Consider the following 13,059-nt stretch of genomic DNA (forward strand, 5'->3'; position numbering starts at 1 on the left):
TTCCCGCGAACTTGCACAAAGTCGTGCGTTTGGTTACTGGAGTTACGTTAAAGCTGCGTTCACGCCTGTGCGTTTTTTCCAGCGAACTTGCACAAAGCCGTGCGTTTGGTTAATGGTGTTACGTTAAAGCTGCGTTCACGCATGTGCGTTTTCCCGGCGAACTTGCACAAAGCCGTGCGTTTGGTTACCGATGTCACGTTAAAGCTGCCTACACGCCTGTGTGGTTTTCCCGGCGAACGTGCACAAAGCCGCGCCTTTCCAGAATGCGTGCAAAACGCGCGTTGCGCTTTTGCAGTGCCATTCATTGTTAACGGCACCCCAAGCAGATCCAAAACACGCGGTTGAAGACGCGAAAAAAAAGCTCAACGCCCAAAAAAGATACATGCGCTTCTTTGGGGCGCCTTCGTTTGTGCGTAGGACAGCCCATTAAAATAAAATAGGCTGCCCTATGCGAAGACGCAGAAAAACACGTGCAAAGAAGCGACTTCGCAATAGCCTAGTTAGGGGGTGGTGAATTTGTAGGGGGTGAAGTTTGCGCCTCTGCTCCAGGGGGGACGGAAGGACAAGGGCGCTCGGAAGAACAAGGGGGCCCAGAAGAACAAGGGGGCTCAGAAGAACAAGGGGGCTCGGAAGAACAAGGGGGCTCGGAAGAACAAGGGGGCTCAGAAGAACAAGGGGGCTCAGAAAACAAGGGGGCTCAGAAAACAAGGGGGCTCAGAAGAACAAGGGGGCTCAGAAAACAAGGGGGCTCAGAAGAACAAGGGGGCCCGGAAGAACAAGGGGGCCCAGAAGAACAAGGGGGCTCAGAAGAACAAGGGGGCTCGGAAGAACAAGGGGGCTCGGAAGAACAAGGGGGCTCAGAAGAACAAGGGGGCTCAAAAGAACAAGGGGGCTCAGAAGAACAAGGGGGCTCAGAAGAACAAGGGGGCTCAGAAGAACAAGGGGGCTCAGAAAACAAGGGGGCTCAGAAGAACAAGGGGGCTCAGAAGAACAAGGGGTCTCAGAAGAACAAGGGGGCTCAGAAAAACAAGGGGGCTCAGAAGAACAAGGGGGCTCAGAAAACAAGGGGGCTCAGAAGAACAAGGGGGCCTGGAAGAACAAGGGGGCCCAGAAGAACAAGGGGTCTCAGAAAACAAGGGGGCTCGGAAGAACAAGGGGGCCCAGAAGAACAAGGGGGCTCGGAAGAACAAGGGGGCTCAGAAGAACAAGGGGGCTCAGAAGAACAAGGGGGCTCAGAAGAACAAGGGGGCTCAGAAAACAAGGGGGCTCAGAAAACAAGGGGGCTCAGAAGAACAAGGGGGCTCAGAAAACAAGGGGGCTCAGAAAACAAGGGGGCTCAGAAGAACAAGGGGGCTCAGAAGAACAAGGGGGCTCAGAAGAACAAGGGGGCTCAGAAAACAAGGGGGCTCAGAAGAACAAGGGGGCTCAGAAGAACAAGGGGGCTCAGAAAACAAGGGGGCTCAGAAGAACAAGGGGGCACAGAAGAACAAGGGGGCTCGGAAGAACAAGGGGTCTCAGAAAACAAGGGGGCTCAGAAGAACAAGGGGGCTCAGAAGAACAAGGGGGCTCAGAAAACAAGGGGGCTCAGAAAACAAGGGGGCTCAGAAGAACAAGGGGGCTCAGAAGAACAAGGGGGCTCAGAAAACAAGGGGGCTCAGAAAACAAGGGGGCTCAGAAGAACAAGGGGGCTCAGAAAACAAGGGGGCTCAGAAAACAAGGGGGCTCAGAAGAACAAGGGGGCTCAGAAGAACAAGGGGGCTCAGAAAACAAGGGGGCTCAGAAAACAAGGGGGCTCAGAAGAACAAGGGGTCTCAGAAGAACAAGGGGGCTCAGAAGAACAAGGGCGCTCAGTGTGCCGCAGAAGAGAATTTCCTCCAGTCTGGTCTAGGCTGTCCCGTTATCTCCTGCATGTCAGAACTTCTCTCTCTCTCTTTCTCTCTCTCTCTCTCCCTCCCCCTGTCATACCACCACCTCCCCCCACCCCTCACTCACACTGCCAAAAAACATCCCCCCCCCCTCTCTTCCTCATTTCCTTAACAGCATTTCCTGAGCTGGATAACCCTGTGATTTGTAAGAAAAGGAGGAAGGAGGAAAAAAAAAACACAGATAGGTCAAAAAAAGTCATTGCAGACTTTGGAACTGGTGATGGTACCTCTTGGATTGCTGGCTTAGCCAAGGAAACCCCCCCCCCCCCCCCCCAAAAAAAAGGGCAAGTTCTCTTAGGTGGCATTGCTTCGGTGGCACAGCAAAGCGTAAAGGCTGTGCCCTGCCTCTGGCTGAGCAGATGCCAAACTCCCACGGGCCGGCCCCGCGCAGGAGCAGCCGCGGCACCCTCCGCCGAAGCCACCACCCGGGGTGCCCCAGGATGAGATGTCTCCTTTAGGCTTCCCATCTGAGACTGAGGATCTTCCAGCGTGCATCCCACTCCCTTTACTCCTCCCCACCCCAAAGTGACAGCTGAGCTGCCCTGGATCTTTTTTTTTTTTTTTTCATGGAGTGACTTGGATCTGTTGGGACATCCTCAATGTTGGCTCTTTGATTTGCATTCCCTCACCCCCTCGTCGCCCCCTTTTTTAAATTTCTAGATATTTCATTTATTTTTCCAACCGGGAGGGGAGAGGGCGGGGGGGGCTCCTCTTGTGGACTAACCCCATGAAGAACAAGGGTGCCAAGCCGAAGTCCAAGAAGAAGGGAGCCTTTGGATGTGACCTGACCGAGTACCTGGAGTCCTCCGGACAAGATGGTATGTCAGCTTTTTTGCTTTTTTTTTGTTGTTTTGTAAGTTGCTTGTCAATCATGCTTGAGTTACAGGGAATGCCGATTGGGTTGTGACGTGTCTGTGGAATTTGTGTCCTTGGAAATAAATGTCCAACGTTCTTCGGGGACGGAAAACTCTACCGTAAAAGTTAGAGGAGCTAAAAGAGAAGACAACTCAAACTTTGGCAAAAATTCTGTTTATTGCACGTTTTGTAGGTTTTATAGGTTGAAATAAAGAAAAAAAAACAAAACGCGTAAATTTCAGCCTCATAACGCGTAGCGGTTAATTATATAGCTGTCTTTGAACGGATTATTTTGGAGGACGTTCTCAGGATCAGCAGCGAAGTGTCCCTGGAAGCTATTTTAAAACATTGGCGGCTTCCAAATTCTTTGCCGTGCTAATCTTACGTAGAAAATTTCATAGTAGTATGATTAACCTCTTGCAGCCTGGGGGGGTGGGGTGGGGGGGCAGGAAATAACTGTACAGGAAATGATGACTATGCTTTTATCTTCTCACACTCAGTAATTCAAATGATGCAATCTGTGTTCAGATAGTGGCCCTCTGGCTCTTAGGTCCAGGCATAGCTCCCTGATTTCGAGGGGCTGTCTCTGATTTCGAGGGACTGTCTCTGATTTCGAAGGACTGTCCCTGATTTCGAGGGGCTGTCCCTGATTTCGAGGGGCTGTCCCTGATTTCGAGCAATGTCCCTCTGTCTCTTCCCCCTCATTGTGGTCTGATCCATATAGATTCACTTTTTATCTTTTCGAAAAGTGTTTCCCAGTGCTAAACCTTTCATCCAAATTCTAAATTGCTCCATTTGTACATTTTTAAAAGCAATAGTAGTGATTAAAAAAAAAAAAGCCCTTGTGGGTTTAATGAACCTTTTTTGAGGTTAATTCTCCTTTAAGGGGTTGTGGCAGGGGGGCGTGTCCCATGCCTACATATGTTTGCTGGTAGGTGTCACTCATTCCCATGTCAAAACGTTATGAGGTACGTCCAGGGACTGTCAAAAACTTTGGGGGGATTTGTTTCCGACATTGGTTAACATTTTTAATATTGTGTTCCATTCGTGTGCGTATTTTTTAATTTTTTTTGAGAAATAGTTGAAGGTAGTTTAGTAAATACATGGCTGCTGGGTTATTGTCTAGACCAGTCTTTCTCAAACTTTTCAACACAGAGGAACTCTTGAAATAACTTTCCAGTCTCAGGAGACCCTTGCTAAAAACGACTATATCTACGACTCGTAATACATTATTGTAAGGTCAGTGGAAAGAATGCTCCTTACACTTGTGGTCATTGGGAAGACTTGTCCCCTTACAGATAAGTAAAAACATCAATAGTGTCAGTGTGAGTGTTATCTGAAATACAGAAATTGCTCAGTGCTCAAGGAACCCTAGCAACCTCTAGAGGAACCCTTAGAGGAAACCCTAGCAACCTCTGGAGGAACCTTAGGGTTCCATGGAACTCTATTTGGGAAACCCTGCTTTACCTTCTCATTTTTAACCCCAAGGAAACCCTAGAAAACTCTGGAGGAACCTTAGGGTTCCATGGAACTCTGGTTGGGAAACCCTGCTTTACCTTCTCCTAACATGATCAGTGGTGTCAGTGGGAACTTATCTGAGATCCAGAAATTGCTCATTGCTCAAGAAACACCTAACAACCTCTATATTGATAGCTAACATGATCAGTGGTGTCAGTGGGAACTTATCTAAGGGCCAGAAATTGTTCAAGGAACCCCTAACAACCTCTGGATGAACCCTCAAGGAACACCTAGCAACCTCTGGAGGAACCTTAGGGTTCCATGGAACTCTGGTTGGGAAACCCTGCTTTACCTTCTCATTTTTAACCCCAAGGAAACCCTAGCAACCTATGGAGGAACCTTAGGGTTCCATGGAAATCTGGTTGGAAAACCCTGCTTTACCTTCTCATTTTTACATTCAAGTAACACCTAGCCACCTCTACTTGTGGTCATTGGGAAGAATTACCCCCTTATTGATAGCTAACATGATCAGTGGTGTCAGTGGAAACTTTTTTAAGGGCCAGAAATTGCTCAAGGAACCCCTAACAACCTCTGGATGAACCCTCAAGGAACACCTAGCAACCTCTGGAGGAACCTTAGGGTTCCATGGAACTCTGGTTGGGAAACCCTGCTTTACCTTCTCCTAACATGATCAGTGGTGTCAGTGGGAACTTATCTGAGATCCAGAAATTGCTCATTGCTCAAGGAACACCTAACAACCTCTGGATGAACTCTCAAGGAACACCTAGCAACCTCTAGAAGAATCTTAGGGTTCCATGGAACTCTGGTTGTGAAACCCTGCTTTACCTTCTCCTTTTAACCCCAATGAATCTCTAGCAACCTTTGGAGGAACATTAGGGTTCCATGGAACCCTGTTTGAGAAACCCTGCTTTACCTTCTTCTTTTAACCCCAAGGAAAGCCTAGCAACCTCTGGAGGAAACTTAGGGTTCCATGGAACCCTGGTTGAGAAACCCTGCTTTACCTTCTCCTTTTTAACTTCAAGGAACAACTAGACACCTCTACTTGTGGTCATTGGGAAGAATTACCATCATATTAATAGCTAACATGATCAGTGGTGTCAGTGGGAACTTATCTGAGGTCCATAAATTGCTCAAGGAACCCCTAACAACCTCAGGATGAACCCTCAAGGTAACACCTAGCAACCTCTGGAGGAACCTTTGGGTTCAGTGGAACCCTGGTTGATAAACACTGCTTGATCTTCTTCTTTTTAACTCCAAGGTACCCCCAGCCACCTCTATTTGTGGTCAATGGGAAAAAATACCCCCTTGTTGGTAGGTTAATCAGATCATGTCTAAACAATGGGCCCTAGTATGTGTATGTAAGCGCGTTGAGATCCTACCGCGCTATATCAAGATGCAACTCAACTAAACTCAACAGATAGCTAAAAAGATGTCAATGGGAACTTGTTTGCGAGGCAGAAATTGCTCATTGCTCAGGGAACCCTTAGCAACTTCTGGAGGAACCCTCAAAGAACCCCTAGCAACCTCTGGAGGAACCCTCAAAGAACCCCTAGCAACCTCTGGAGGAACCCTCAAAGAACCCCTAGCAACCTCTGGAGGAACCCTCAAAGAACCCCTAGCAACCTCTTGAGGAACCCTCAAAGAACCCCTAGAAACCTCTGGAGGAACCCTCAAAGAACCCCTAGCAACCTCTGGAGGAACCCTCAAAGAACCCCTAGAAACCTCGCAAGGAACCCTCAGGCCTCGTACACACGACAGAGATTCTCGGCAGAATTCGCCGAGAAACTCGGTCAAAACCCGGATTCTGCCGAGAATCTCTGTCGTCTGTACAGTTTTGGCTCGATGGAGCCGCCGAGGAACTCGACGAGAAAATAGAGAACATGTTCTCTATTTTCTCGTTGTCCTCGTTCTTCTATGGGAGAAGCCGGCCCGCCGAGCTCCTCGGCGGCTTCATCCCAAAACTCGACGAGGAACTCGACGTGCCAAGCACGTCGAGTTCCTCTGTCGTGTGTACGGGGCCTCAAAGAACCCCTAGCAACCTCTGGAGGAACCCTCAAAGAACCCCTAGCAACCTCTCGAGGAACCCTCAAAGAACCCCTAGCAACCTCTCGAGGAACCCTCAAAGAACCCCTAGCAACCTCTGTAGGAACCCTATTTTAGAAAACCTTGTCTAGACCCTTGAGACTGCCAGCGCGTGATGCTTCAAGTTGCTTTTTGGGGATTGGGGCTGGCGATGTAATCGCAGTTGGAGTTTGGAAACTTCTTAAAAGTTTGGCAGCTGCCTGAATGATCCCCCCCAGGGTTCCAGTAGGAGAAGGGTTAATCCCAGTACATTGATCTGGCCAGGGAACATCTGAACTGAATTAACTACAGCTATGGAGCTCCTTTCACTGACAAAAAAAAAAAAAAAACCTCCTAAGGTAGTCCTAGGACATTAACCCTTCCCATGCTAGCCCAAAAAATTGCAATGTCAGACACTCAGGAGGACAGGTTCTCACTGCAAGCAAAGAGAAAAACTGAACAGAAGACTGTTAGGGGAAAATGCCTGCAGGAACCTTGATGGTGGCCGCCCGTGGTTTAACCTTTTCTCTGCCTAGGGTTCAGCGCCGTATTTGTATTATTCAGTATATTCTATGACTGTCTGTCTGGAGTTTCACAGTGAGCATGAAAGTTCTTGCCTAGACCTGATGTCAGCAGGCAGAGATTCAGGAAGTCTCTGGTGACCATAAAAGGGTTAACAGGCATGCTAGTCATTCCTCCTGGTCCGCCTCATAAAAGAGTTATTCTTACAACATCTTCTGTGCAAACAGCGAGAAATGTGGGAAGATGGAATCATTGGTATTGGTTTATTTAAAAAAGGCAAGTCAGCGATGAAAAAATGCATTGCGCCGATTGCAGTGACACCCGTGCAAGATGTGCGCCTGGCATTGGTTATGGTGCTACTGACTGCCATGCAGGTTACCGTACAGTTGGTTGCATGGGCATAAGCCAATTGGTCTTGTGTTATAATTTTTTTTAACCACTTCAGACCCGGACCAATATGCAGGTAAAGGACCCGGCCCCTTTTTGCGATTCGGCACTGCTTCGCTTTAACTGACAATTGCGCGGTCGTGCGACGTGGCTCCCAAATAAAATTTGCGTCCTTTTTTCCCCACAAATAGAGCTTTCTTTTGGTGGTATTTGATCACCTCTGCGGTTTTTATTTTTTGCGCTATAAACAAAAATAGAGCGACGTTTTTGAAAAAAAAAATGCAATATTTTTAACTTTTTGCTATAATAAATATCCCAAAAAAAGATATTAAAAAAACTTTTTTTCCTCAGTTTAGGCCGATACGTATTCTTCTACCTATTTTTGGTAAGAAAAATCGCAATAAGCGTTTAACGATTGGTTTGCGCAAAATTTTATAGCGTTTACAAAATAGAGGATAGTTTTATGGCATTTTTATTAATATTTTTTTTTTTTACTACTAATGGCGGCGATCAGCGTTTTTTTTTTTTTTCGTGACTGCGACATTATGGCGGACACATCGGACAATTTTGACACATTTTTGGCATCATTGTCATTTTCACAGCAAAAAGTGCTATAAAAATGCATTGTTTGCTGTGAAAATTACAATTGCAGTTTGGGAGTTAACCACTAGGGGGCGATGTAGGGGTTAAGTGTGACCTCATGTGTGTTTCTAACTGTAGGGGGGCGGGGCTGGACTTGTGACGTCACTGATCGTCTTTCCCTATATCAGGGAACAGACGCTCAGTGATACTGCCACTGTGAAGAACGGGGAAGGTGTGTTTCGGAGCTTCAGGCCGGGTCGCAGGCGCCTGCCTGCGACCTACAACTGAGCACTTAAAGAGGATGTACAGGTACGTGATTGTGCCCAGCTGTGCCATTCTGCCGACGTATATCGGCGTTAGGCGGTCCTTAAGTGATTAAATTATATAATAGGAAGAAAATGGACGTGCCAAGAGAAGTTTACGTAGAAGGAGCAGAATTACGGGTCATGACATGAGACAGATGGCAGCTTGATATATAAATCCCATCTCTACCACTGGGAAGTAGCACTGTGCCAATGTCAAACATGTCCCTGCCGTGTCGCCTTACAAGTGCTCCTGCCTAATGCAGCCTTTCTCAACCATTTTGGGCGAACCCCAGGGGCATCTTGATGCAAGGGCACTGCCCAGGGGCCCCAGGTTATGGGGGCCCCACAATAATCTTGCATTATATCATACTTGCCAACTGCTCTGGATTTTCTGGGACGGTCATGCTTTTTACTAAACTGTCCCGATAGGTAGGTTTGTGTCCCAGGAAGTGTCTCAGAACCTATATTGTGCCCTCCTGATCCCAGTATTGTGCCCTCATGACTCCCCCTGTACTGTGCCCTTCTGTATTCCCCCCTGTACTGTGCCCTTCTGTATTCCCCTCTGTACTGTGCCCTTCTGTATTCCCCCCCTGTACTGTGCTCTTCTGTATTCCCCCCTGTACTGTGCCCTTCTGTATTCCCCCCTGTACTGTGCCCTTCTGTATTCCCCCCCCTGTACTGTGCTCTTCTGTCTTCCCCCCTGTACTGTGCCCTTCTGTATTCCCCCCTGTACTGTGCCCTTCTGTATTCCCCCTGTACTGTGCCCTTCTGTATTCCCCCCTGTACTGTGCCCTTCTGTATTCCCCCCTGTACTGTGCTCTTCTGTATCCCCCCCCTGTACTGTGCCCTTCTGTATTCCCCCCTGTACTGGGCCCTTCTGTATCCCCCCCCTGTACTGTGCCCTTCTGTATTCCCCCCTGTACTGTGCTCTTCTGTATCCCCCCCTGTACTGTGCCCTTCTGTATTCCCCCTGTACTGTGCCCTTCTGTATTCCCCCCTGTACTGTGCCCTTCTGTATTCCCCCCTGTACTGTGCTCTTCTGTATCCCCCCCTGTACTTTGCCCTTCTGTATTCCCCCTGTACTGTGCTCTTCTGTATTCCCCCCTGTACTGTGCCCTTCTGTATTCCCCCCCTGTACTGTGCCCTTCTGTATTCCCCCCTGTACTGTGCCCTTCTGCATTCCCCCCTGTACTGTGCCCTTCTGTATTCCCCCTGTACTGTGCGCTTCTGTATTCCCCCCCTGTACTGTGCCCTTCTGTATTCCCCCCCTGTACTGTGCCCTTATGTATTCCCCCCTGTACTGTGCCCTTCTGTATTCCCCCTGTACTGTGCCCTTCTGTATTCCCCCCCTGTACTGTGCCCTTTGTGTTGACTAGTCTTTGATTTATGGAATATTTTCCTTTTGTAAAATCTATTTTATTGAAAGTACTAATGAATATTTGTTTAATGGGGTTGTAAAGGCAAAAAATAAATAAAAATAACAAACATGTTATACCTACCTCCACTGTGCAGCTCGTTTTGCACAGAGTGGCCCCGAGCGGCGAACTCCTCCATGCTCCTCGATGTCTTCTCCCGTCCTCTCTTCCCGTCCTCTGTTTTGATTGGACGCCTGATAGGCGGCGTCCAATCACAGCGCCTGTCATTTTAGCCAATCAGGTGACAGGTAACAGACCCGAGCACCTGATTGGCTGAGTGGCGGTTCAGTGTTAGGAAAGTAATTCATTTGCTTTCCTAACACAACGCTGAGTAAACAGCATGACGCCCGCTGTACACCTTTTTGGATGCCTGTTTAGAGTCTACGGCTCTAATCAGGCGCTTCCAAAAAACACCCTGCTACTGTAATTCCGGTGCCCGGCGCCCCAAAAGGAGTCGGGCACGTAAATAGGGGGTGGCAGTGGCGACCATAGATAGATCCGTGCAGTGCATGAAGCTATCTATGGTGATTGACAGGTGACAGGAGAGAGGGTGTGGCGCCCGTGCGCCCTTTATGGACGCACCACCACTGTTGAACCCTACGAACTAAGACTGTGATGCCATTAAAGTTCACGTGCGTGTGGAGGCTGGCGTCCCAATACTTTTGTACAATATAGTGTCTTGTAAAGCACTGAGTAAACTGAACTATATACATTGGCCCAGATTCAGTAAGATTTGCGCATAAATTACGGAGGCACAGGGCAACGATTTTGCCCTGCGCCCCCGCAAATTTGCACCGCTGCCCTCGATTCACGGAGCAGTAGCTCCGTAAATTGCGAGGGCGCGCCGGCAAAATTGCCCGGCGTAAGCGCGCGCAATTTAAATGATCCCGCAGGGGGCGGGAATCATTTAAATTAGGCGCGTTCCCGCGCCGATCGTAAAGCGCATGCGCCATCGGGAAACTTTCCCGACGTGCATTGCGGCAAATGACGTCGCAAGGACGTCATTTGCTTCAAAGTGAACGTGAATGGCGTCCAGCGCCATTCACGAATCACTTACGCAAATTACGTAAAATTCGAACGTCGCGACGCGGGAACGACGGGTATACTTTAGCATTGGCTGCCCCTGCTATTAGAAGGGGCAGCCTTACGCTAAACACGCCGTACAGAAACGACGTAAACTGCGTACGCAGGGCTCGCGCAACATTGTGAATCGGTGTTAGTATGCAATTTGCATACTATACGCTGACCACAATGGGAACGCCCCCTAGCGGTCATCGCAAGAATGCAGCCTAGATATGCGTGGCATAAGAGCCTTATGCCACGCAGATTTTAGGCTGCAGTCGGCGTTACGATGTTCCTGAATCAGGAGCATTCGTAACGCAGGGGCAAGTAAGCAATTGCGCTGTGTAACCTATGGTTACACAGGCGCAATTGCTACTTGAATCTGGTCCATTCTGTATACTAATTATAATAACTGCAATACATTTTCCCATGTGCAGCCCATAGGCGCCGGGTGTGTTGGCACTTTGTATATATTTTATTGCCCCCCTCAGGCTTATATTTTGAGACAGATCATAACGTTAATTACAAGCCTAGGGATTGTATGTAATTTATAATTACAGTGTATGTATGATGCAGATCATGGCTTTGGTTAAGAAATATTTCTATGATATAAATTAGGACCATGGTTGTGGCGTATGTACGGTGTGCCCGAGACACGCGGAGCTGGGACACGGCTTCATCCATTTGTGACATTTTATTGATTTTTTAATTTTTTGGGGGTACCCTCAAAAAGAAGATGCCTATGTAGCAGAGATAATCACACACCAGAGGTTTGTTTATTTAGAAGATTCTTAACAGTGTATTGTTGTAACGCCCATGTTTTGGGGGTCCATTCACACCTACGGTATGCAGGGTCGTCTTTAAGGCAGGGCAAAAGGGGAAGCTGCCCTGGGCCCTGTCATTGTTGTGGGGTCCAAAGCAGCTGCCTCATACTTGCCAACTATCTCAGTTTAAATTCCCTTGTCCCTTGAAGTTTTAGTCCTGTGCTGTGTCCTGATATCTCAGTGTGAAGTGCTGCTACTAATGCTCTGCCATATTCTTGTGTACATATGACTCACCTGCAGACCCTGTGTTTACATGTAAATAACCGTCATTCATATGTAAATAACTGTAGCATTCATATGTATATCAGGCCCCTCTGCAGTGAAGAGATGATGTGCTGTAACCTCTAGCAACCAATCGGTGAGCAGTATTACTGTCCAGTAATCTCTAGCAACCAATCAACAAGAAGAAATCATGTGTTGTATCCTCTAGCAACTAATCAGTGAGCCATAATGTGTGCTATAACCTCTAGCAACCCTGATGTAAGGGAAGGCTCTCATAGGGACCCTCATGTAATGGAAGGCTCTGTAACCTCTAGCGACCCTGATGTAAGGGAAGGACCTGATAGGGACCCTGATATAAGGGAAGGCCCTGATAGGGACCCTGATGTATGGGAAGGACCTGATGAAGACCCTGATGTAAGGGAAGGCTCTGATAGGGACCCTTGTGAAAGAGAAGGGTCTGATAGGGACCCTGATGTAAGTAAAAGCTCTGATGTGAACCCTGATGTAAGGGAAGGCCCTAATGGGGACCTTGATGTAAGGGAAGGCCCTAATGGGGACCTTGATGTAAGGGAAGGCCCAAATGTGGACACTGATGTAAGGGAAGGCTCTGATGGGGACCCTGATGTAGGAGAAGGCTCTGATGGGGACCCTGATGTAAGGGAAGGCTTTGATGGGGACCCTAAAGTAAGGGAAGGCCCTGATACAGGACCCTGATGTAGGGGAAGGCTCTGATGGGGACCCTGATGTAAGGGAAGGCTCTGATGGGGACCCTGATGTAGTTGAAGGCTCTGATGGGGACCCTGATGTAAGGGAAGGCTCTGATGGGGACCCTGATGTAAGGGAAGGCTCTGATGGGGACCCTGATGTAGTGGAAGGCTCTGATGGGGACCCTGATGTAAGGGAAGGCTCTGATGGGGACCCTGATGTAAGGGAAGGCTCTAATAGGGACCCTCATGTAATGTAAGGATCTGATGGAGACCCTGATGTAGAGGAAGGCCCTGATGGGGACCCTGATGTAAGGAAAGTTTTTGATGGGGACCCTGATGTAGGGGAAGGCTCTGATGGGGACCCTGATGTAAGGAAAGTCTCTGAATGGGACCCTGATGTAAGGGAAGGTTCTGATGGGGACCCTGATGTAAGGGAAGGCTCTGATGGCGACCCTGATGTAAGGGAAGGCTCTGATGGCGACCCTGATGTAAGGGAAGGCTCTGATGGCGACCCTGATGTAAGGGAAGGCTCTGATAGGGACCCTCATGTAATGTAAGGATCTGATGGGGACCCTGATGTAGGGGAAGGCCCTGATGGGAACCCTGATGTAAGGAAAGTTTTTGATGGGGACCCTGATGTAGGGGAAGGCTCTGATGGGGACCCTGATGTAAGGAAAGTCTCTGAATGGGACCCTGATGTAAGGGAAGGTTCT

General features: G+C 48.5%; 1 protein-coding gene across 1 annotated transcript in view; it reads left to right on the forward strand.

Annotated features, from left to right (window-relative positions):
• The first annotated feature begins 2,208 nt into the window (after positions 1 to 2,208).
• The window catches only part of ARHGAP31 (Rho GTPase activating protein 31), a 252,314-nt gene continuing 241,463 nt past the window's right edge, over positions 2,209 to 13,059 (forward strand). The window contains exon 1 of the mRNA XM_040339105.1: positions 2,209 to 2,743. Coding sequence (XP_040195039.1) covers positions 2,653 to 2,743 — 91 coding nt within the window. The 5' untranslated portion in view covers positions 2,209 to 2,652. The remainder of the gene's footprint in view (positions 2,744 to 13,059) is intronic.

The sequence above is a fragment of the Rana temporaria genome, chromosome 2, assembly GCF_905171775.1.
Source record: "Rana temporaria chromosome 2, aRanTem1.1, whole genome shotgun sequence".
Classification (NCBI taxonomy): domain Eukaryota; kingdom Metazoa; phylum Chordata; class Amphibia; order Anura; family Ranidae; genus Rana; species Rana temporaria.